This window comes from Acomys minous (genome assembly GCF_964271855.1).
Source record: "Acomys minous genome assembly, chromosome: 8".
Lineage (NCBI taxonomy): Eukaryota > Metazoa > Chordata > Mammalia > Rodentia > Muridae > Acomys > Acomys minous.
In genome coordinates, this window is record NC_140489.1 from 106,550,967 (window position 1) to 106,574,594 (window position 23,628).

General features: G+C 45.2%; 1 protein-coding gene and 1 long non-coding RNA gene across 2 annotated transcripts in view; one reads left to right on the forward strand and one right to left on the reverse strand.

Moving 5' to 3' along the window:
* The window catches only part of SRD5A2 (steroid 5 alpha-reductase 2), a gene marked incomplete at its 5' end in the record, with an annotated part of 36,678 nt that extends 15,148 nt beyond the window's left edge, over positions 1-21,530 (reverse strand). The window contains one exon of the mRNA XM_084793815.1: positions 21,259-21,530. Within this exon, the coding sequence (XP_084649941.1) occupies positions 21,259-21,530 (272 nt within the window). The remainder of the gene's footprint in view (positions 1-21,258) is intronic.
* On the forward strand, positions 5,279-16,042 carry LOC311604226. The gene is made up of 3 exons (XR_014781407.1): positions 5,279-5,368; positions 9,036-9,181; positions 15,905-16,042. It is a non-coding gene; the product is annotated as an uncharacterized lncRNA (long non-coding RNA).
* Positions 21,531-23,628: the final 2,098 nt, after the last annotated feature.

A 23,628-nucleotide genomic window follows, 5' to 3' on the forward strand; every position in this document is an offset into this window, starting at 1 on the left:
ATGGCAAATACATTCCTCAGGAGAAATGATTCTGGGCCAACATAATTAGACACTTGAGGGAGACAACCACCAAAGAAATAACCAACCATGTATAGAATATGCAAATACCTTGAGTAAATAAGGAGCAATGTGTAGTGGGTAAAGTGGAAATACCACAACAGAACAACTTTAAATGAGCCCCAAAGGATGCCTGGAGAAATGTCTTCCTCAAGGCAAGAAACATCAGTTAAAAGGAAACTACATGACAACATAAGATATGAAAAATTCACTAGTTAAAGGGTGCAATACTTAGAATAAACAGCAGATGGGTTTGGGCTAGAATTGAAGAAGGAACGTGCAGGGAGGAAATGGACCACATCCGTTAGTGCTCTTTGTTTTTAGTTTATTCTGTGTGTCTGTCTGTGTGTCTGCCTGGGTGTCTGTCTGTCTGTCTGTCTGTCTATGATGAAGGAGGAGAGTAGGTGCATGACACAACAATACATGAAGGGTAGAAGACAGTGGAGTCAGTTTCCTTCTTCCACCTTTTCCTGGATTTGAAGATCCAATCAGGTCTTCAGGCTCTCGTAGCCAGTGCTATTGCGTGCACCCCTCTAGCCCAGCGGTTGGCAACCTTCCTAATGCAGGCAAGGATCTCACGGTGACCTGGATCACATGGCCCTCCCTGTGCTCCTACTTCTACCCCGGTAAAGGCATTAAAGGAAGCTACAATTTCCCAGCATTTGCTTACTCCATGCCTGGGATTATTTGTGCAAGCAGAAGGTTCCCTCTTGCTCCAGAACATTCTACTTGGGAAGAACGCTGGTCTCAGAGAAGAGGCCTTGAGTTTGAACCATAGTTCTCTCAAGCTCCTGTGTGACCTTGGGCAGGTCACCTCCCTTCCCCTAGGACAAGTTCAGGCCTGAAAATACCAAGGTCATCATGAGGCTTTTTGTAGAGAAAGCCCTAGAATGGTGACTCTCAACCTTCCTAATGCTGCGACTGTTTAATACAGTTCCTCGTGTTGTGCTGACCTCCAACCATAAAATTATTTTTGTTGCTACTTCATGACTGCAATTTTGCTACTGTTATGAGTTGTAATGTAAATATATGATATGCCAGGATATCTGATATGTGACCCCTGTGAAAGGCTCCTTCAAACCCCCCAAAGGCCTCATGACCCCCAGGTTGAGAACCACTGCTCTAGCCCATCAGTTACATTTTAACTTTTTTTCCTGGCCCCAGAAATGTAACAGAAGCAGTATAAGTTCAGTAATTTTGACATATTTGCTTGGGAAGATGAGCAGATAAGTCTCAGTTATAGAGCTAGGGACACAACACATATTTAGTGACATGTGGGACATCATTGGGGTTAAGGCCAAAGAGACAGAACAATAGATTTTTTTTTTAGAAGCAAATTTTATACGTGGGAGAGCTAGAGCCCAAGGAGGCTAAATAATGTGCTCATTATTATAGACCAAACTGACAGAATAGCAGCAAGATCTATGTTCTCTGGGTCTGAGACCTTGCTGAATCACTAAGCACTTGCCACACACGTGTGAAAGCCTGAGTTCAGTTCCCCAGCACTACGTGCAAGCCAGGAACAAGAGCTCATGTCTGAAGCCTTCATGCTGTGGCTTTGGGGACAGGAGGATCTCTGGAGATCACTGGCCAGGGTCTCTAGCCAAATCGAGACCCTGACTCACAAAATAAGGCAAGAGGCTGGGAGATGGCTCAGTGGTTAAGGTCACTTGTTGTTCTCTCAGAAGACCTGAGTTCACTTCCGAGCACCCTCAGCCATCCACAGCTCCAGTTCCGAGGGACCTGATGCTCTCTTCTGCTCTCAGAAGAGATCAGACATATATGCAAGCACAACAATCATGTACAAAAATAAAATAAACATAAAATTATAAAAAAATAATAAGGTGATGAGAAATCGAGGAATCATTGGGCTTTGGCCACCATGTGTACATATCTACATGCATATGTGCATATATATATATATATACACACAAAATAAAGTCCAATTAAATTAAACAAATAAAAGTATTTTGATAGGGTTGGTTACCTACACTAAACCTGTGTAGGTTTTAAAAAACAAAACAAAATATACATATATATACTGTCACATGTGAGTGAGCAGCATGCTGGTCACTGTAGTTAAGTCTGAGGTCTGTAACGTCAAACAATGTCTAATTACATGTTTACTTCTTCAAGTGGCCAGATACCTAAGCTTATAGTGACTCCCTTAAAAGAATATCCTTATGAACCACACTCATCAAAAAATCAGAAACATGTCTGAAAATCTCAGGCATTTGGAGCCAAATCCTGTGTGCTGAAAACTGTATCTCTTGGGTTCATATGTTGACAGTATTTTAGAGGTGGGACTAAGATGTAACTAATCTACTTGCGGGTTAGCAGGCTACTGAAGGAGTGACTGTTGTAAAAAGCAACCCTTTCTGGTATGCATGTCCTGTCTTGCCGAGTGATGCTTCTCTGCAGTGTGATAACGCAGAAAGGAGGCCTTCACTAAAACCCTCCTCCAAACACCACCAACATGTGAACCTGAGGGTCCAGTTTTTAACACATGATACAGATACCAATACCATACTCTTGAACTTCCCCAGGCCCTAGCACTGTAGTCTAAAGAAACCTCTATCTTTTATACATGACTTGGTCTCAGATATTTTGTTACAGCAACAGAAAATGAACTAAGACAACTTGACATTATAAATTTCATATTCACTTGTGCTTGCAGGTGTGTGTGCACATTCACGCGTGCATGCACACACACATAAACACAAACACACACACACACACACACTATTTGTCTGACTACTTGCAGGCAATAAAGAGCAGTCAACGTCTGGAGACTATAACAGAAACGACAGTTGCACTTTAGAAAAGGAATTCTAGCTTCAAATCCTGGAAGTCTGCTCTTAGATCTCATCAGCAAGCCTAGCAAAAGCATTGGGTTTGGGTTGGAAAACTTGGACCAGTTTTGTACTACCTGGAAATGGAGTCTCATTCCTTCCCTGTCACTTCCCAAGATTGCTGTGAGGTCAAACTAGATCATCTACAGCTAGGTATGTCCTGCACTTACCCAGCATGCTCAGGGCATTGGCCTCTAGTTCCAGCACCGCAAAAGCCATGCAAATAATCTATGCAGATAGCATTTGAACTCGGGCATGATTGAGGAAAAGATGTGCGCATGTATTGCTTTATATACAAGTCAAATTGTATAGACTTACACAGTCAGGTAGTCTCACAGGCCCACACTTTTTACATCTTCACTCTCTTGGCAAACACCACCCCCCTGGGGAAGCACAGAGGCTGCTCGGCCATGATGAACTGTCACACCTTAGTGGCCCCTTCTCCTGGCCAGATGCTGCATCATAGGAACCTTGAATGCACTGTGGTCAGAGCTGCAGAGGGAAGAATCGTCCATTTCCAGTATGACCTCTCTCAAATCTATAGGCTGCCTCCTTACTCCCTAGTCCCCAACATTACATTCAGGCGCAGGCCCACATACCCCATACAGAGCCCCTCTCTATATATATTCAATCACAACAGTGACCACACTTATTTCCATGAGTAAAAGTCGCCACCCCTGTCTCTCTTGTCCTCCAAACCGAAGAAGAAGAAGAAGAAAGATCTCAGCTCCAACTCCAGACTGTCTGAGAGTCACCTGGTCTCAGGGATCTTTCCTCCTGGGCAGAGTGAAGATCAAACAGAAAAGAAAAAAAAAAAACCCAAGTACTTCCTGAAGATGAAGTTCTGGCCTGATGGATTCTACTACTTTGTGAGAGATCCTGGCCAAGCATCTGTGTCTGTAAGCTGACACTGGTTATAACTACGGGAGTTATCGTGAAAAGTAAATGCAATGGCACAAGGAAAAGCATTAACTCAGGATTTTGCTGAGTACTCATTTCTCTACGGATTCCCATTCTTGGCAGCTTTAGGGGCCTAGAGTTAGATTAAACTAAAAGTAGGTTAAATTCCCAGAGGGAAAGGGTCTAGAAGGTCAACAGAAACTCCTTTTAAACAATAGTTGGGGCTGGAGAGATGGCTCAGCAGCCAAGAGCACTGACTGATCTTTCAGAGGACTGGGGTTCAATTCCCATCACCCACATGGCAGCTCACAACTGTCTGTAACTCCAGTTCCAGGGGATCTGACACCCTCACGCCAATGCACATAGAATAAAATTTAAATAAATTCTGTTTTTAATTGTCGTTTGCCCCCTAACAGTCTTGTCGTTTTCACCAGTGTTCTCCAAATGAGTCCAAATACTCAGTTTACGATATCTCCAAAGCAAACCATTTGTCCAACCCAACCCACGGCCTCCTAGATCAATAGTCCTTGCTTCTTGAGCAAAGGGATAAGTCTGAGTGGGCTATCTACAGTAACAAAGTGCCAGCAGCCTGAGATGCTGGGAGCTCCTCCGTTGTTCATGTCACAGCACAGTCTGTGTACAACACTGATGGTTTGATGTGTAGCCATTCAGGACCCAGGCTTTTCCAGGGGGACTTAGGCGTGTAGATGAGCAAAACCCAAGAGAATATGGAAGATTCTCTAGGTTTTATTAAGGATATTAAGGACCAAGTTTCAGGATAGAAGTGTCATATGTAATTCCACCCTCATTCCTTTGTCCCCACACAACTGTAGGGGGGACCGGAAATGTAGACCACTAGTTTTCCCAGTGGGAAAAGGAAAAGAAAGTTGGTAAATATAGAGAATGGGTGGGAATCCAGAAATCCTGGGGAACAAAAGGGGGGCTTAGGACACAAATGACTATGTTTGGGAAGCTGGAAGCAATTCAAAACAATATACAGCTCAGTGTAGAAAAAAATTATTTAAAAAAAAAAAAAAACAATGAAGAGCTGGGCGGTAGTAGTTCATGCCTTTAATCCCAGCAGGCAGGTGGATCGCTGCGAGTTTGAGGCCAGCCTGGTCTACAGAATGAGTCCAGGACAGTCAAGGCTACACAGAGAAAGTCTGTTTTGGAAAAAAAAAAAACCACACACACACACACACACGCAATGAAGAGAAGAGGAAAAGAGCTGGCTCAGGAGACTACAAATCAACACTAGAGAGTTGGACACAGTTTATCAACCTGACAAGACTCCAGACTCTCCTGGGAGATTGGCCTTCGGCGTGCCTGTGAGAAAGTACCTTGACTACATTAATGATGTGAAAAGGCGCATCCTAATTGTGGTCAGGACCATTTCCCCGAGCTGGGAACCCCAGACTGTAGAAAATAGAGAAAGCAATCTGAGCATCAGCGCGCATGCGCTTGCTCTTCTCTACTTCCTGACTGTGCCTGTGTTGTGACCAAGCTCCTGCGGCGCCATGACTTTTCCAAGTATGACGGACCCAAAACCACGACCCAGAGTGAGTTAACCCCTTCTCCCTTCAATTACTTTTGTCATAGTATCTTATATAAAACCGTTCTAGTTGTTTTATGTGTATGGGCGTGTGCGTATGTATGTACATATGCGCACCACATGCATGCCTGGTGAGCACAGAGGCCAGAAGAGAGCCTTAGGTCCCCTGGAACTGCAGTGATAGGTGGGTTGTGAGCTGCCATGTGGATGTTGGGAATTGAAGCCAGGCCCTCTGAAGGGCAGCCAGGGCTCTTGGTCACTGAGCCATCTCGCCAGCCTGAGTCATTTTATCCCAGCAGCAGGAGAAGAAGAAACTAAGACAGCGCCCTGCGCGCTGTGCCTATTCCGTAGTAATGGACCACGTCCTTTAATTGCTTCTTCTACTTCTAAAGTAAATTTCAACTCTTTTATGCTCATTCAGATAGAGGTTGATAAGTATTCTGTAAATGTACAGCCTTCGTCACTGCTAAGTAAATGCTTAGTGGGGGGAGGAGATGACACTCTCATTGGAAAGGGTTAACTGAAATTGCACATCCAAATTAAACCCAAAGGGGAAAAAAATTAGAAATAACACATCTTGTATCGACCAACTCATATTTAACTAAGTCTTCCTCAAATATAAGTGCTATTGCTAAGATTATCATGCCAACTGAGGGCTCTTCACTATATGAAATTTCAGACTTCATTGTCAATCAAAATAAATTCAGATTCTGCAAATACGCACGAAGCTTCCATGTGTTATATATTTACCTGTTCTATATAGTGACCCTGTCTCTTCTTTCATTCACTGTCCTACTGCCCTGGTTTCTTTTACAACAAAACTCCTCTGAAGAGTGGCCCACGCTTGCCATCTCTGTGACGTTTTCTCATCTACATGCCACCTCCCCCCACAAAAAATCGAGTCTCAGCAGGGTCTCACCTGGTACCACACTTTCAGACCACGAGCAGACTCTTAGCCCCCTTCTCCTGGAAGCGGTGCCAGCAAGCACACCACACTGCCTTCGTTTCTCTGCTTCATTGATTTGTCCTCATTTGCTTTCGTGGATTTGTTCTCAGCCCTTTGTCCTCCAAATATTCATGTCCCAGATCTCAGGACATTTTTTTTTCGACCTCATTTAACCACTACTATCTATGTGGTAACACCTCCTCAAATATCAAATAGTACCGCTGTGGTCAGCTATGCCTCACTCCCAGGCTCTACCCAAGGCATTGGAATGTGAGGTTTGGGGAAGTGTTTAGGTCACAGGGTTCTACCCTAGTGAATGGTCCCAAAGGGCTATGGGACTAACTGCTTGTTCTTCTTGCCTTTCAAGTTCCAACATGTGAAAACACTACAAGAAGGCCCTCACCAGAGAGGCCAACGCCTTGATATCGAATCCCCCAGCCTTCAGAACTGTGATGGCTAAATCCACGCTCACTACAAAATACCCAGCGTGTGCTGCTGTCCAAGAAGCACTAAGTTAGCTCAGACAGTTGTCCACCCGATCCATCACTAGGCTCATAGACAGCCCCTGCCAGGTGTCTCACGCCACTGTCATGAGGACTTCAGTCTTACCACACCCCAAATGAGACTCCTGATCCCCCACACTTCCCAAACCTGTGCCTCCTCAAGGCTTCCTCACCCCAGGAAAATGCTAGTTTATTCTCTCGCTTCCACTCTAAAGATCTCTCCCCCCCCCCTCTCTTTCTCCTCTCTCTCTTCCTCCCTCCCTCCCTCCCTCCTTTCTTCCTTCCCCCTCTCTCCCTCCCTCTTTCCCTTCCTCCCTCCCTCTCACTCTCTCCCTCAGGTAAATTTATTAACAAATGCCGTCATCTCTACCTTAGAACCTCATTTCCAGAAGGCAACCCTATCTCACCCACTCTACTATTTTTAGTTCAAATCACTAAAATTCTCCTGACAGGTTTACAAAACCCTCGTCTCTTGGCATCCACGCTTCTTCCAGTGTAGTCTCTTCTCCCCTGTGGCAAGCTGAGTTAAGCCCTAAGCTGGATGCCATCACCCCCTCTGATTCTCCCACCCCATACCCCTGTGACTAAAAAGAAAAGTGAGGGCTTAGATTCCCTTCAAGATTCACTGTGTTGGGTGCCCTAATGACATCTACAATCTCATCCCCCACTTTTTCTGCTCTGGTGTTTCCGCTTTACCTGAGCAAGACCAGCACATGCCGCCTCAGGCCTGTCGTGACTGCTTTGGAAAGCTCCCACCCAGGCATTCACAGGGCTGATCCCGACCATGGTTTTTGCTTGTTGTTGTTGAGTGTGCTGAGATGCCGGCCTCCCTGACCACCCTGTACAGAACAGGAACCTCAAATGCCTCCTCCTTATCCTCATGAACCCGGTTTGCATTTCTAATAGCCCTCTTTGCTAGTCAGCAACACCACTTACTAAGTTGCTTATAAGTTGTCTCTTCACACACAAAAAAAATGTACAGTTCCTTTGGGGAAGAAGAGGCTGAAAGACTGCAGGGGCCTAAGAGGATGGATGATATCAAGGAAACAACAGGACGGACAGACATATGGACTTACACATGCATGCACAGGAACGTCACAGGTCCAAACCAGACCATCCCAGTGCTGAGATGGGCAGTAGACAGTGCCCCACCCTAACCAAGAAGCTATCTCCAACTGATAGCTGCCACAACCAAAAATCTAGTCTCTCAAAGGGAGTCTCCGTGGGTATATAAACCACACTGAAGGCCAGGCTCCGTGCCCAACACAAAATAAACTCAAAGGCATTTTTGGAGGTTTGGGGGAGGTTTTGTTTTTTGTTTTTGTTTTCTCATGTTGCTTTGCTTGCCCCCCTCTTACTGGTCTTTTTTGTGTATATTATTCCAAGTGTGTGTGTGTGTGTGTGTGTGTGTGTGTGTGTGTGTGTGTGTTGAGTGTTCTTCCTTTGTTTCTTCTTTTTTGGGGGGTTGGTTTTTCAAGACAAGGATTCTCTGTGTAGCCCTGGCTGTCCTGGAACTTTCTCTGTAGACCAGGCTGGCCTCGAATCACAGAGATCTACCCTGTGCCTCATGAATGCTGTGGGATTAAAGATGTGAGCCACCACTGCCTGGCTCTTTGTTTCTCCTCCTCTTCTTCTTCTTCTTCTTCTTCTTCTTCTTCTTCTTCTTCTTCTTCTTCCTCTTCTTCTGTTTGCTCACTTTGTTCTATTTTTGTTTGTTTTATTGAAAGAGAAAGAGAGAGAGAGAGAGAGAAGGCATGAAGTTTGAAGGGTGAGGAGTTCAAGAGGCTCTAGGAAGAGATGAGGAAGGGGAAACTGTAATCAGAATATATTGCATAATAATTATTTTAATTTAAAAACATATACAATTCCTAAGGAGTGTGACACTGTTCGGAGCCAGCCCAGGATCATTCAAGGCTAAAAGAATCTACTGGCTAAGGAAAAATATTGATGCCCCGTTCCAAAGCTAACTTCCTCCTTTCAGCCTCTGCATAACTTCCTCCTTTCACCCCCTGCAGATGTTGTTCAGCAGGATAGCTCGGGACTTTCCAAGAGATAGTGTTCCGAGATACAGGATGTTCCCCTGATGGCATCATCTGGAAGCATTCTCCCCCCCCCCCTCCACTGCTTGGCTCCTGCCTCCACCCCATATAAGCTTTTGCTTTTGATTCAGTAAACAGACCTTGATAGGAATGCCTCGCCTCTCTCTTTCTCATCTCATCCCTCAGGTATGGCTCCCCTCGTGACCCCGTAATTACTGGTCCTGTTGGATGGGACATGACACTATCCATCCTGCGCCTGGCACACAGTGGGCCTGGAACTGGTGCAGAATGGATGAGAGCCTGTCATCTGCTATACATGGAAGCTATTTGGGGTACGTAAATCTTGAAATTTTATCCCCCTGAACATGTATTCTAACTTTCACTCCAGGACAGTGAGCTCCTGTTCCTCTTGCTTTGCGCAGTAGCTTCTGGGCACTGTTCATAAAAATAAGTGCAGGGGATCCTAAGGGGGTGGTCAAGCAACGGCACAGGATGAAGGCTTGGGGGGCTAGAAAACAAAGCAGCGAAGGGCGTCTTGGGTTTTCTTTTTGCCTCCTTCTTCCTAGAGTTAGAGTTTACAGAGTTAGCAAGGATGAGATAGAACAAGAGGGGAGACACGGAGCACAGTGGGAAGCCTCTCCCTCCCCCTCTCAATTCCTCCCACTCCCTCTCTCCCTACAACCTCCCCCCCCCCATCCAGAGACCAGGACCCACCCAACAACAAAGTTCAGAAAAAGTTCCCCCACCCCACCACTGAGGTGGGAAAAGCACTTTGAGCCCTGTCAAGTTGTCAGAGAAGACTAAGAAGGAGCCGGAACTTGACGTTTTTTCCATATTCCCTCGGTGCAGGGTGAGGTCTTGTGGGATGTCTGTGCATCCTGACCCCAGTCCTCCTCCTGGTCTGCGTGGTATTTAGACAGGGCTGAGTTAGAGAGGAAGTGTTCCTGTTTCCAGCCATGGGAAGGCTGCTCACTCCTGCTCCATAGAACTAGGGGAGAGGAAGGAAACACCAAGTTTCCAGCCAGGCAGATGTCAGTGCAGGGCAAGTGTGAGCCCAGGATTCCCACACTCTGCAACCCCAAAAAGGCGAAACTCACATTCAGGTAATCTGGATCTCAGCCCACTCCTGGCAGCAATAGGGTGGTCCTCTCACATCCTTAGCTAGAGCAACATGAACAAACGTTTATGACACAGAAGACTTGGGCTGCAGGTACAGTTCAAGGGATGAGCAAGGCTTAGCATGCATAAACCCTGAGCTCAGCCCCCAACACACACACACACACACACACACACACACACACACACACACACACACAACACCACACACATACTATACACACACACAACACACATACCATACATACACAACATACAACACACACACATGCCACACACACATATGCCACACACACATATGCCACACACACATGCACACCATACACACATACACACCACACACACACCACACACACACACAATACCACACACATACTATACACACACAACACACACAACATATAACACACACATGCCACACACACATACACACCACACACACACCACACACACACACACACACCACACATATACACATACATACAACACACATCACACACACACACACACCATACACATACACATACATACAACACACATCACACACACACACACACACACACACCATACACATACACATACATACAACACACATCACACACACACACACCACACACATACACATACATACAACACACATCACACACACACACACCACACACACATCACACACACACACACACCATACACATATACATACATACAACACACATCACACACACACACACACACCATACACACACAACATACAACACACACACACACACCACACACACACACCACACACACACACCACACACACACACACACCACACACATACACATACATACAACACACATCACACACACACACACACACACACACACACACACACACACACACACACCAACCATACACACACCAACCAAAACAGAAGATGTGAACAAGATCCAGAGTTTTGTAATTCTCGTATGTCAGAGCTGAAAATCATTCATCATGCCAAGGACTAGCAAAATCTCAAATTGAAAGAGAAACTTGGAATGGATGTCAGTACACTCTAACATGTAGCTCTTTTTTTTTTTTAATAGTTTTATTTTCTGTGCATTGGTATGTAGGTGTCAGATCCCTTGGAACTGCAGTTACAGACAGCTGTGAGCTGCCATGTGGATCCTGGGGATTGAACCCGGGTCCTCTGGAAGAGCAGCCAGTGCTCTTAACCACTGAGCCATCTCCCCAGCCCTTACTATGTAACTCTTAAGGCTGAGAAGATGGCATAGTGGGCACAAGTGTTTGCCTCACAATCACGAAACGTGAGTCAAATCCCCAGAGCCTGAACGGAAGCAGAACAGTGGCCCCAGCGTTTATCATCCTCGTGCTCCTACAGGGAGATGGGAGAATTTAAGCCTGGTGCACACAGAGGAAAAACAACAGAGGCCCCGTCTCAAACAAGGGGAGAAGACCAGGACAGACCCAGGGTTGTCCTCTGACTCCTGCATGAGCACCATTAGCGTGTGCATATCTGCTTCGTTCATACACAGGAATGTACACACACACACACACACACACACACACACACACACACACACACACCTCAAAAGTAAATCTTTCCAGGAAAATGGCTCCATGGTTGCGCTGGGTGGTTTTATGTCAACTTGACTCATCTGAGAGGAAGGAACTGCAATTAAGGGAAAAACCTTCATAAGATGAGACTGTAGGCAAGCCTGTAGGGCAATTTCTTAACTCATGATTGATGGGGGAAGGCCCAGCCCATTGTAGGTGGTATCACCCCTGGGCTGGTGGTCCTGGGTTCTGTAAGAAACCCAGCCATGAGCAAGCCATGAGGAGCAAGCCAGTGAGCAGCACCCCTCCATGGCCTCTGCATCAGCTCCTGCCTCCAGGTTCTCGCCCTGTGTGAGTTTCTCTCTTCTGGTCCAGCATACATCAGTGGCGTACTGGTGTACATGTGGGCAAAGCACTCATACATACAAAAAAAATTTTAAGTAAATAAAGCACAGAGCATGCCAGGCATGGTGGCACATGCCTGTAATCCCAGCAGTTGGGGAGGCAGAGGCAGGCAGATCTTTGTGAGTTCAAGGCCATACTGGTCTACAAATGGAATCCAGGTCAGAGAACCCCTGTCTCCAAAAACAAAAAAATAAAGAAAATAAAACAGTAGAATATGTTATCAAGGAGGCAGAGAAAGGAGAACTCTTTTTCACTGTTGATAGGAATTCAAAGTGGTGAAGCCACTATAGAAATAAGTGTGGAAATTCCTTTAAAAATTCAAAATACAACTCTAATATTAGCTATCTATACCACTCTTGGGATTGTAGTCAAAATAGCACATACTATTACCTTAAGATGTTGTAGCATTGTTCACAATAGGCATTGCAGAGCCAGTTCTGGTGTCTGTCAATGATGAATGAATTTCAAAAATGTGGCACATTATATACACAATGGAGTTTTGTACAGCCATAAAGAAAAATGGAATCATGTCACTTGCAAGGAAGTGAATACAATTGGAGATGATCACATTAAATAGAAGAAGTTAATAAAAATATTAAGATGTTTTCTCTCACATGTGGATCCTGGATCTTGTGTGGATGCATACAGTTTGTGTACACACACATACATGTATACATGGTGTTGAGCATAGACTGTGGGGAAGAAAGAGAACGAGCAGGCGGTGGTGAGAGGCAGGAAAGGAAAGGCGAGACTGAACTCAAAGTACATGATATAATCTAATGAAAGGCATTGGTGAAGCTTGTCAATGTGCACACTGAACACACAATAAAAGTTACAAGGAAGAAATGCTACCTTAGGGCTCAGCCCTGATTCGTGAGTGATGGGGGAGGGCCCAGCCCATTGTGGGCACAGCCTTCAAAGATGGATCCACCCCAGTGTCGCTCCTTTATATATCTCTCTCCAGTCCACTGTTTACTTGAACAACAACAAAGCAAATGTATGGTGACATTTCTGTGACATACTTTGTTGGGTGAAAGTGTCAGGCCTGTCTGTCGTCAGCAGAGCTGCTATCTCCCTTTTCTACAGTCCGCAGTCTATGGCCCTGTACTCACCTTGCCACCTTTACCTGAGGCATGGGACTCACGTAAAGGAAATCACCAACCTGTCATCACCTGTAGCCTCCCGTAAGCTTAGAGACATACAAGATGGGATGCAAAAGTCCTAGCACACCAAGCATGAGAATGGGTGAAGAAATAGAGTTGAGGGACTAGAAAGGCTTCTCAGTGGTTAAGAGCACTTGCTGCTCTTCCTGAGGGCTCAATATGGGTTCCCTGCACCCTCATCAGGTGGCTCATGTCTACCTATAGCTCCAGTCCCAGGAGATCTGCTGCCATCTTGTGGCTCCTCTGAGCACCTGCAGACATGTGGTATGCACACACACACACACACACACACACACACACACACACACACACACAATTTTTTTAAAGAAAGAAAAGAATTACAAAGAAATAAAACAGACACCTTGGGAAAACTGATACTCAGTTTAGAAATACAAACAGTGGGTTTAGCTGTGACATGACCACAAGCAGAAACCACTTAAACTCCCCAGTCATCCAGTACTGACTATGGTCCAATAAGCAAAGGTGAATTATAAACCCCATTCAGTCAACTTAAAGCAATAGGAACTGGATTTATCCTTTCAGACTGGAAATAAGCAGGACAAATTATATGAAACGACAAGCATTTGACAATAAAAGACAGTGTCTTTGGTTATTTTCCTGCTACGGTGATAAAGCACTCTCTCACAGCACCTTAATGGAGAAGGGGTTATTGTGTTTTTGGTTCCAGGGCACGGTATAATCGGAGCAGGGAAGTCACAGGGACAGACAGCAATAAATGTGTGCACGCTAGTGCTCAGATCATTTTCTCCACTTACACAGTCCAGGGTCCACTGCCTAGGGAATAGTGTCACCAACAAGGGGCAGACAGGTCTTCCCACTTCAATTAAGATAATCAAGAGAGCCCCGCCCCCCACTGTCATCATCACAGGCCCATCTCCCAGGCCCATCTTTCCCAGCTGCCAATGAACACAAACAATCACATGCGGGGATCTCTGAGAAACAAAAAACGAATCATGTGAACCTTCTAACTAGCCAGATTGCTGTTTTGAGAGAATCTCTAGGCTGAAGTACAAGCAGATTCTAAGCTAAAGCTACAAGATTCTTGATTCATGAGGTGTATAACTTTCATTACAGAGAATAAAAGAGAGATACAGATTAATGAAGAGGGTCTTCTTCAAGTATTCAGTGATGCTAAGTGGCGAATTGGTATAAGAAAAGAATCATCCAAAAAATTAAGAACAGTACCAGGTACTCACATTTGGTCAGGAATAGAGTCCACTCTCACCAACCAGATAGAAAACTCACAATGTGTGAGACTGGTGGAATGCTCACCTTACTTTAGAAAGGGTAATCAACCCTACCTAGCCTACTCTTCCGCAACCACACAACACATTCAATCAGCACCTGAAAGGACTGAATTATTTACAAATAACTTAGCTGCATCTAGAATGAAGTTCAATAATATTTATAGGAATGTAAAGATTCCTAACCTTCAAAACCATAATTTCTTCTTTTGTTGTTTTATTGAGGTTTTTGTATTTGTTTGTTTGTTTGTTTAGACTGGGTCTTGTATATATAGTCCATCCTGGCCTGGATCTTCATATGTAGCTAAGTCTGACTTAACCTCACAATCCTCCTCCCTCAGTTTCCCAAGTAGTAGGTTGATGGAAATTACCATCGCATCTGTCTTTAAAGAGCTACAATTTCGAACTATCTAATGCATGCAAAATTGCAGGGAAGCGCTGCCTATAGCTGGAACAATAACCAATCAAAGGTGGTAAAGAAGTGGCACAGATGCATCAGCCAGGGTCTCGGTGAGCTAAGGCACTTGCCATCGAGCCTGAGCTCATCCCTAGGATCCATATCATGGAGGAGAGGAACAACTCCCACACATCGTTCTCTGACCTCCACACACGTGCACGTACAGAGAAAGACAAAAGAAAGAAAACTTTTTAAAAATGACATCAGTATTAGAATAGCAGACAATGATACTAAAATGACTATTATCACTATATTCCGTGTGTTTTAAAGTTAAGCCAAAACACGATTTTTTAAAAAAATGCAAACTTCTATGGTTGAAAACTACAGTTGAGAAGGAACAGGTCTATTTGGCTTACACTTTACAGTCCACTGAGGGAAGCCAAGGCAAGAACTCAAGACGAGGACCCAAAACAGAAAACCATGGAGAGATGCTGTGCACTGGCCTGCTTGCTCTGGCTTGTTTTATGGATTATCCTGCCTAGGGATGGCACTGCCCACAGTGGGCTGGCACTCTTGTATCAGTTAACCATTAAGAAAAGGCTCCACTGGCCTACATGATGGAGATATCTCCTCAGTTGAAGTTGCTTCTTCCCTGGTGACTCTAGTTTGAATCAAATTGACAAGAACTAATAGCACAATTATGATTGGTCTTGATTGTAGAGCAGTTAAGTGAACAGATTTTTGTTTGTTTGTTTGTTTTGTTTTTTGAGACAGGGTTTCTCCCTATAGCCTTGGCTGTCATGGACTTGCTTTGTAGACCTCGAACTCACAGCAATCTGCCTGTCTCTGCCTCCTGAGTGCTAGGATTAAAGGTGTGTGTCACCACACCCAGCATGAGCAGATTTTTAAAAAAAAACTAATAGCCCAGTATCCATATAATATTTTTTTCTTTTGGGGTGTCTTCAGTTCAGTTTTCAGGCTTGCTCCTTCTAAGCCCTCATCCAAAATGAATTGCTTTTCAGCTCCTATTAAACAGTAGCAGATTATTCTCATAGAAAACTAGAATAATTTTCAGGGACATGGGACTTCAAATATTTTTAAGTATCAATTTAGGTATATTTAATATGAAACTGAGGGAATGCATTAAACCATACAATCTGATGTTTTAGGTGGGTGCATATCCATGACACTGAATCACCGCAGATCCATCCCTCACCATCAAGAGATCCCTCATATCCTTCAGCAAACCACTGGGTGTCCCTTATGTCACATATGTTATCTGGACTTGATAGAAATAAAATAACAAAGCATGCATTCTTTGAGGTGGTTTCTTTTGCCTAGAATTACTTTGCCGTTTTTCCATACTGCAACATGTGCCAATATTCCATCCATTTTATTTCTGAGTAGTGCTTCATTATTTATTTATACCATGGTCTATTACTTCCACCTATTGACCAACATTTATATCATTTCCAATTTAGAGCTTCCATCAAAAGGGACACTGCAAATATTTCTGCACAAATCTTTCTATGAATATATGCTTTTACTGGGGGTTGGGGGTGGCAGAGTACCCAAGAGCACGTAAACATTTACTTTTTGCAACTTTTTCAATGTTTAACTTTTTCAAAATATTTTCATAAGTATTTATCATTTCACATTCCAATCAGCAGTGTATGAGAGAGATATACGGATACATGCTCTTTTACCTCAGTTTGTAGGTTCCTAATGATCTCATGGTTTAATTTCCAGTTTTCTATCTATCTCATGATGAGAATCTTTTCATGTTATTATGTGGCATTCAGCTATTTTCTTAGGTAAGATATGTCTCTATATAATTTTTCCATTTTAAAAATATAAGGTGTGAAGTCAACAGTTAGAGAAGAGCTACATTTTCACTAAGTAGCACCAGAAAAACTGGCTGTCCCTGTGCAGAAGGAATTTTGATTCATACTTCTAATGCTGGAAAGAGCAGTCACTCAAAATGAATATATAGGCCCAAATGCAAAAGCCAACATCTTCTAGGAGGAAGTACAGGAGAGGACGCTTGTTACCCAGGGTTAGGCAAAGGCTTCTTACATATGACCACTAAAGATAAATGGGAAAGCTAGAGCAGCTAAATTAAATGTCCCTGCTTTTCAGAAGCTAGTTAGAGAGAACAGAAGAGAAACTACAAGCTGAGAAAAAAAATACTTGCTACATGCCTACCTGGCAAATATTTCTGTTTAGAATATGTAAATAATCTTAAGGTTTAATAAGAAAACAATTGTGTATACTACTATTTAGATTTGTTTATTAAATATGTAACTTTAGGCATGTAAAGGGCCTTCCCTGAGAGGTGGGGGCACAGAACAGGCAAATTTGGAAGCACAGAAACACAGTCACCTGTTGTCATTAAGGCAAGATGGGGAGAGGCAAAAAATCAGAGGCTCTGCACTGGAAAGAATCTTCTGATGCTTCATGGGAAGAAGGAGGAGGAGGAGGAGGAGGAGAAAAAGAAAAAGAAGAACAAGAAGAAGAAGAACAAGAACAAGAACAAGAAGAACAAGAACAAGAAGAAGAAAAAGAAAAAGAAGAAGAACAACAAGACGAAGAAAAGACAAATATTCTATTTTGTTCAAAGGACCCTGTTTTGCAGTGAAGGCCCAGCCTGGGCAATGTGGATTAGATATGATGGAACAATTTTGAAAATGGCCCAAGAGGCTAACTTAACGCTTAGACCAGCCAGTAGGTCATAGATACAGACAGCATTTAGAGTTAAAGAGTGGAAAGATATTCCAAGACCAAGTACATAGAGGACAGGCCCAGATGGGGCGCCTATGGTGACAGAATATCACATTTCCACCCACCGATCTGGAGACGAACCATGCTTTATGGGGCAGCGCAAGCACGTGCCTTCCCATGGTCACCCCGCTAGCCCACCACCTCACCACACAGACTCACTGAGGAGTAATACAAGCGAGAACAACATGAGACAACCGGGGAAATCATTAACATGATGCCCGGAACACCCAGAGCCCAATAAATACTGGCTTCTCTCCCCTGTTCTCCCTGCGTCCACGACCAAATGGAGGACAAATTGCACTGTTGGCCCCAAGTCAGAGGTTTTTAAATTTTAGAGTTCCTGTGTCAGGCTGAGTATCATTAGAGGCTCCTGGGTCGAGAGCAGAAACTTTTGAAACAACGTGAGTCTGGACTTGAAGCTCCCCACCGCTGAACTCAGAGAGAGCCAACAGCAGACTGGTGAGTGTCCCAGGTTCCCAAAGCAAGTGCCACATCCTGGCAAAACTCCTAAGATAGAAAACGTGTGTGTGTTCTGTGTTAAAGCAAAAACGAAGGGGGAAAAATGTATGCTCCTCTCTCCAGCTGTCCTTGGCTCTTTCCTCCTCAGGGAAGGAGAAGTAAATTACTCGACTTTGCTCCAGAAGCTCAGTGTGTAAAGAAATGATGGAAAAAGAAAACACCTTGTTCTTGTGGAACTTATTCTAATGTGATGCCCTTATACTAAAGGAAGTGGACTGAGCTTTAACACCCACTCCATAGAACAGTTGCCCTGAGCAGTCCCCAGGGGACACTTTGTAAAAGAACTTGAGCCAAACATGAGCCTTTCAGCCTCCTAAGAACTAGTGTTGTTCCCCCATCAACATCCCCACGTCTTATCCTCTGCTGTGGCAAGACAACCTTATGCTTCTTAGTTCGTTCTTGTTTCCAAGCAATGAATCCTAAATCTTTCAGGAATATTTGTACCAGCAGCCTAAAGACTCTTCACCAAATTCTAATCACTTCTGGAATGCTTTTCCTTTTTTTTTTTCTTTCTTTCTTTCTGTGATTCAGAACTCCTACCTTAAGAGGAGGTGGAGACAGAATGGCTCACAAGTTCTTGGCCCAGCTAGCTTAGAGTGTATGTGGCAAGAAACATGCACACACACACACACATACTCACACACACACACATACACGCATGCGCACACACACTCATTTACACACACGATTAATTTTTGAAAGTCTCCAAATATTAATCAGGCCGAACTACATGTTCAATAGAAGGAGCATATGTGAGATAGTGTTAACACCTATAAAGAATGATGAACATCTTTTGATACATAAATAACATACCTACATAGTAAAAGTATATTTCTGTTCTTTTCATTTCCAGTTTTTACTTTAGCAAACATCCACTATCTTGCATGACCAAAACAAGAATAGTGCTAAGCCTATGGCTTAAGAAAACAAGAACAAGTCTGAAAAGTCTGGTGCTGTGGTGAGAGCCCAAGAGAAAATCCAAAGAGCCACGGTCTCAACTCTGAGTCTTCAACCTGCTGTGTGACTTGGACAACTTACTGAACACGCCTATGTCTGTTCCAATTTCCCACCTGCAGAATGGAGGGATCGCAGTGCTACCTAACCGGTTGGTGTGAGGGTTAGTACCCACGTCATGCAGAGGGTTTGGCACAGGGTCTAACATCTGGGAAGCACTCAAAACAACAGCACAGGAAGTGCTCAGGGGCCTCAAAGGAAGAGTTGGAACATGAGTGGAAAGGTCCACAAATTTTATATCCTGGTGACATGGCGACAAGTAACTCGTAGTGTTTTCAGGGGGGCGCCAAATTTGTCTTCGACAGAATCAATCCCAAGCTTTTTTCTAATACATTAAAAGTTCCTCTGAACATGATGGACAATGTGTACATATTTGTTTTATGGGCAATTACTTCCTCGTTTGTTTTAAAGGGCACTGGTCATATTTTGCTACACAAAATGCCTCTGGGGATTTAAAAGGTCTAAAAATAATCTTCATAAATTTTCAGAAAGCATTCGTTGTTTTTCTACATGAAATTGTTTTTTTTTTAATACTGTTTATAGCCAGACTGTGGTGGCATATGCCTTTAATCCCAGCACTCTAGATGCTGAAACAGAAAGGTATTCTTTGTCACTTCCAGGCCAGTCTCAAAAAATAATAAAACAAATGTGTCTGTAATGCTGACAGTAGTAAATTTGAGGATAAGAATAGATGTCCGTACAATCATATTTTCTTGTCAAACACCTATTTCCAAGCAAGCAAAATCAAATGCTTATCTTTTATCTCCTGCACCTAACATCCTTCTTTCCGTACATGTGTATAAAATAAAATAATGATTACCCTGGGAACTTGTCCACAACAGACTCTTGATAAATGGTCATTGGACAAGCATAAACATATTACTACTTGTCAATACTTAGCTTTTTAAATGAATGAGAATTCCGTTAACACCTTATGATTTCTAAAGCTTGACCAATAAAGAAGATCCTCTGGGGGGAGCGGGTAAGAAAGGGCCGGTTAAAGTTTGTATTTCTGGCTCTTCCTTTCCTAGAAATGACATGTTAGTTGAGAGGAAAATCTGCCTTAGGTTCCCATGGGCCTTTTTTTTTTTTTTAATCTAACTTCAAATCCAAATCGACTTGATCTTCTGACCGGAGTGAAGCTCCAAACAACACAGCCAGGTTTCACTCACCTTTCCCCACCCATTGCCCTACTATTCACCTGTGTGGAGTGCCTACCTACCTGCTTTTAAAGGCTGGAGGCCTGGAAATGAAGGTATTCATTGGGACTTAGCTAGGAAAACCGCCAGGCACCAGGTGTGTCACTTTCTTCTGTTACATAACTTTTCTCAGCCTCAGTTTCTCCGACCGTACAGTGGGCATAGCAAGGGCATCTCATACACTTACAGTGAAGCCAAGCAAGGAGGACGGGCTGATGCTAAATGAGAAGGCTCTTCTGCAGCCTGCCCACTTCCTCCTGGGTGGGGGTCTCTGTCGGAAGCTGCATGGTCCTTAGCCTCTCAGTTTCTCTTCGATGCTTTCCTGTCTTTCCTCCCACACCAGAAAGGCAAAATTCTAAACTCAAAAAAAATTTTTTTTCACCTAGAACAGTTGAGCTCTCTCAGTTAGCTTTGACTAGTTCACGTTTTAAGTCCTGAAAGACTTAGGTAAATCAATTGGCAGCGAGCTCAGCTTCTTTGGAGTGGAGTCTTAAGCAGACTCCCCATTGTATCCTGTTCTCGGCTATGACATCCAAGTTGGACTCTGCCCACCTCCCTTCTCAATCACACAAAAGACCAAACTGATCAGAAGAACTTCAGAGAGTTCCAGAGATATTACCTCCCAAAGTCCCTGAACCAGCCTGACCTGGCTCTGCAAGAGAAAGGTGAGGTCTTAAGATTGAGCAGGCACTTGCAAGGCCAAAGTGCAGCCTTGGAGAGGAAAGCGCCCTGACCAAAGGCTCCCATCCAATCTGAGTTCCCGGGCGGGTTTCCCCCACCCACCCCTCGCAGCTACCGCAAAGCGAGGGTCGCCCAAGCGACGATGAAGAAGGCTCCTGTCCGTCTAGTGCTCTCAACTCCTGGGAGCCCAGCCTGAAGTCCAGGTCCCCACCAAGCGTTCTACACCCGCCTCATTCTCAGATCCTCCCCACTGTGCGCGCTGTTCCTCGACGTTTGTCCAAGCTCTGGAGCCAAACAGGGGAGCTGTGCGCTGCGGGAGAAATGCTAACCTGTGGAAATAATGTGCGGAGAAGAGACCCAGCAGCACATTCCCTGGTGGTCCGAAGAGGGAGCGGGGCTGCCAAGCGAGCATCCCTACCGACACCACGAAGGCAGGCAGCTCCTGCAGGAACCAAGCGACGCGTGCGGGCAGGTGGGGACCTGTGTTTTTGCTGTGTTTCCCGTAACTGGAAGGATTCCGTGAGCACAAAATCAGAGTCCCCATGGTGGCCAAAGTAGCGCTACTTGCCAGCACCAGGACCTGATGGCACACATTCGGCATCTTGCCTGTGTTTACAGCTGGTGACTGCCGCCCGCCGGTGTGGCAGAGAGCGCGGCCCCTTTATGCGCACTAGACACCACCCACCCTGTGTCCGCCCCTCGGACCTGGGTTCCCTCCCCCCGCCTCCTGCGTGCCTCCCACCTAGGCACAGCCCGCCCTGGCTCTGCTTAGTAGCAATGCCCATTTCGCCCATTTCTGGCTCTTTGGGTTGCAGATGGGGCACAGGACCGAAGCTTTTGTGGCGCTAAATGGTGTTTTGGGGACTCCCTTCTCCACCCGTGCCCGTGTCAGCCATCAGCTCTCCTCCTCCCTAGGTGGCCCTAGGATGACTTAGTCCTCACCCACCAACTTCCACTCCTGCAACTTCTGGGACCAAGCAACAGCCAAAACCAACGCACTGATGCTTCTCTATTACTGTCGCCAGGCAGTGCCCACCACGAGTCGCCCTGAGTAGGATTTCCCACTGTTCCAGTCGTCAGTGCTTCTTCCCTCCCCTTAGTTTCCACCCAACCCCGGGACCTTCTTCAGAGCCTGGGCTGGCCATTCTGGTGCTTCCATTCCCTCTGTGCTGGGACCTCCTCTCCTTTCTCACTCCGTGTCACCACGACCACCACCACCCTCCCGTCCCCTCCATCCCTCAGGCAGGTGCCAGCCTTGAGGGTAAATGTCCTAATTCCTCGGTGGTTTCTAGTCACAGCTCCTCCTGTATGTCAGGGTTGCTTGCCTTAGTGAGAAGTGTGCCTCTCAGACGCCCGTTAACCCTGAGGAGTCCTGAGAACGTGCACTACACCCAGCGCCCCGCGCCCCGCGCGCCCCGCGCGCCCCGCTTCCCGTGCCCCGCCCTCCCCCCCCCCTTAGGTTCCTCTGAAGCTGTCTCAAACCCTGACTAAAGTTTCCAGCTTCTCTAGAGAGACACCTTTTCCCTGCTCTGAAACTCTTGTACTAGGTTCCATAGGATGGTGACGATGATGCTCTCTGAACCGTCCAGCCTTCGCATACCAGACCCAGTTCTTTTCCCGCTCTTCCCTCAACCTCCAGACACCCCACCCCACTTCCACTCCTCCCTCCCTTCCTTCCTCTCCTCTCCTCTCCATTTCTCTCCTCTCCTCTCCTCCTTTCCCCTCCCCTCCTCTCCCCTCCCCTCTCTCCTCTCTTCTTCTTCTTTCTCTCTCTCTCTTTCTCTCTCTCTCTCTCTCTCTCTCTCTCTTTTTCTCTCTCTTTCTCTCTCTCTCCCAGCTGCTATTTCCTTCACTCTTCCATCTTCTTGTCTTCCCTTCTTTGATTACTTAAGGCCTGTTTTCCCCTCTCGTTCCTGCTTTGGGTACCACTCACTACCAGGCTTTCTCCTTTTCTCTCCCCACTTATTTGGAGCTTTCTCACCTCCCCTTAATTCCAGCTCATCTATTGTAGGATCACGCTCACTCCCCCACCCACTCCAGCTAAAAGAATGTGCAACGTTAGTCTGCTCCAGCTTAGAGGAGTTTCTTCTCCCTTGGGACAGGTGACAGGTGGGGATTCCACTAGTGATGCAGGGCGTCCTTGTCTCGGTGACCTAGACGATGACCTAGTCATCGTCACCCTGCTGCATGAAAAGTAAAGTAACAATATCATCATACTGTCTGAAACTAATCATCAGACCAGGGACACTCAGACTCCCTGGAGCACTTTCTATGGATTAATCAGGTGTCGATATCTCAGCAGCATTCCTGCAGCTTTCTGTAGGTCCAGACCTAACTTCTCAGTTCCTTACTTGTTCCTCCAAGATGCTCAAATCTAGATTGCCAGCAGAGAACCCAAGGGTCAGGACGGCACTCTCTCCCTGCCAGAAAACTCCACTTAGATGCCTTTCTAAAGTTTCACATCTGACCCATTTGTTTCCTCCACTCTACCCTCTGGGCTTTCGTTGGTGCCTCTTCTGTACCTTCAGCAGCCATCGTCTCCTCAGGAGGCTTGCTGAGTCAGGGAGCTATGGATGCCATGGTGTCATAGTCAGAACAGTGGTGCAGCATTCCAAACCGACTCAGTGGGGATAGTTTTGAAGGAATGAAATGTCTCCGTCTCAGTTTCCTCCTCTTCTTTTGTATAGCTTTGCTGAATC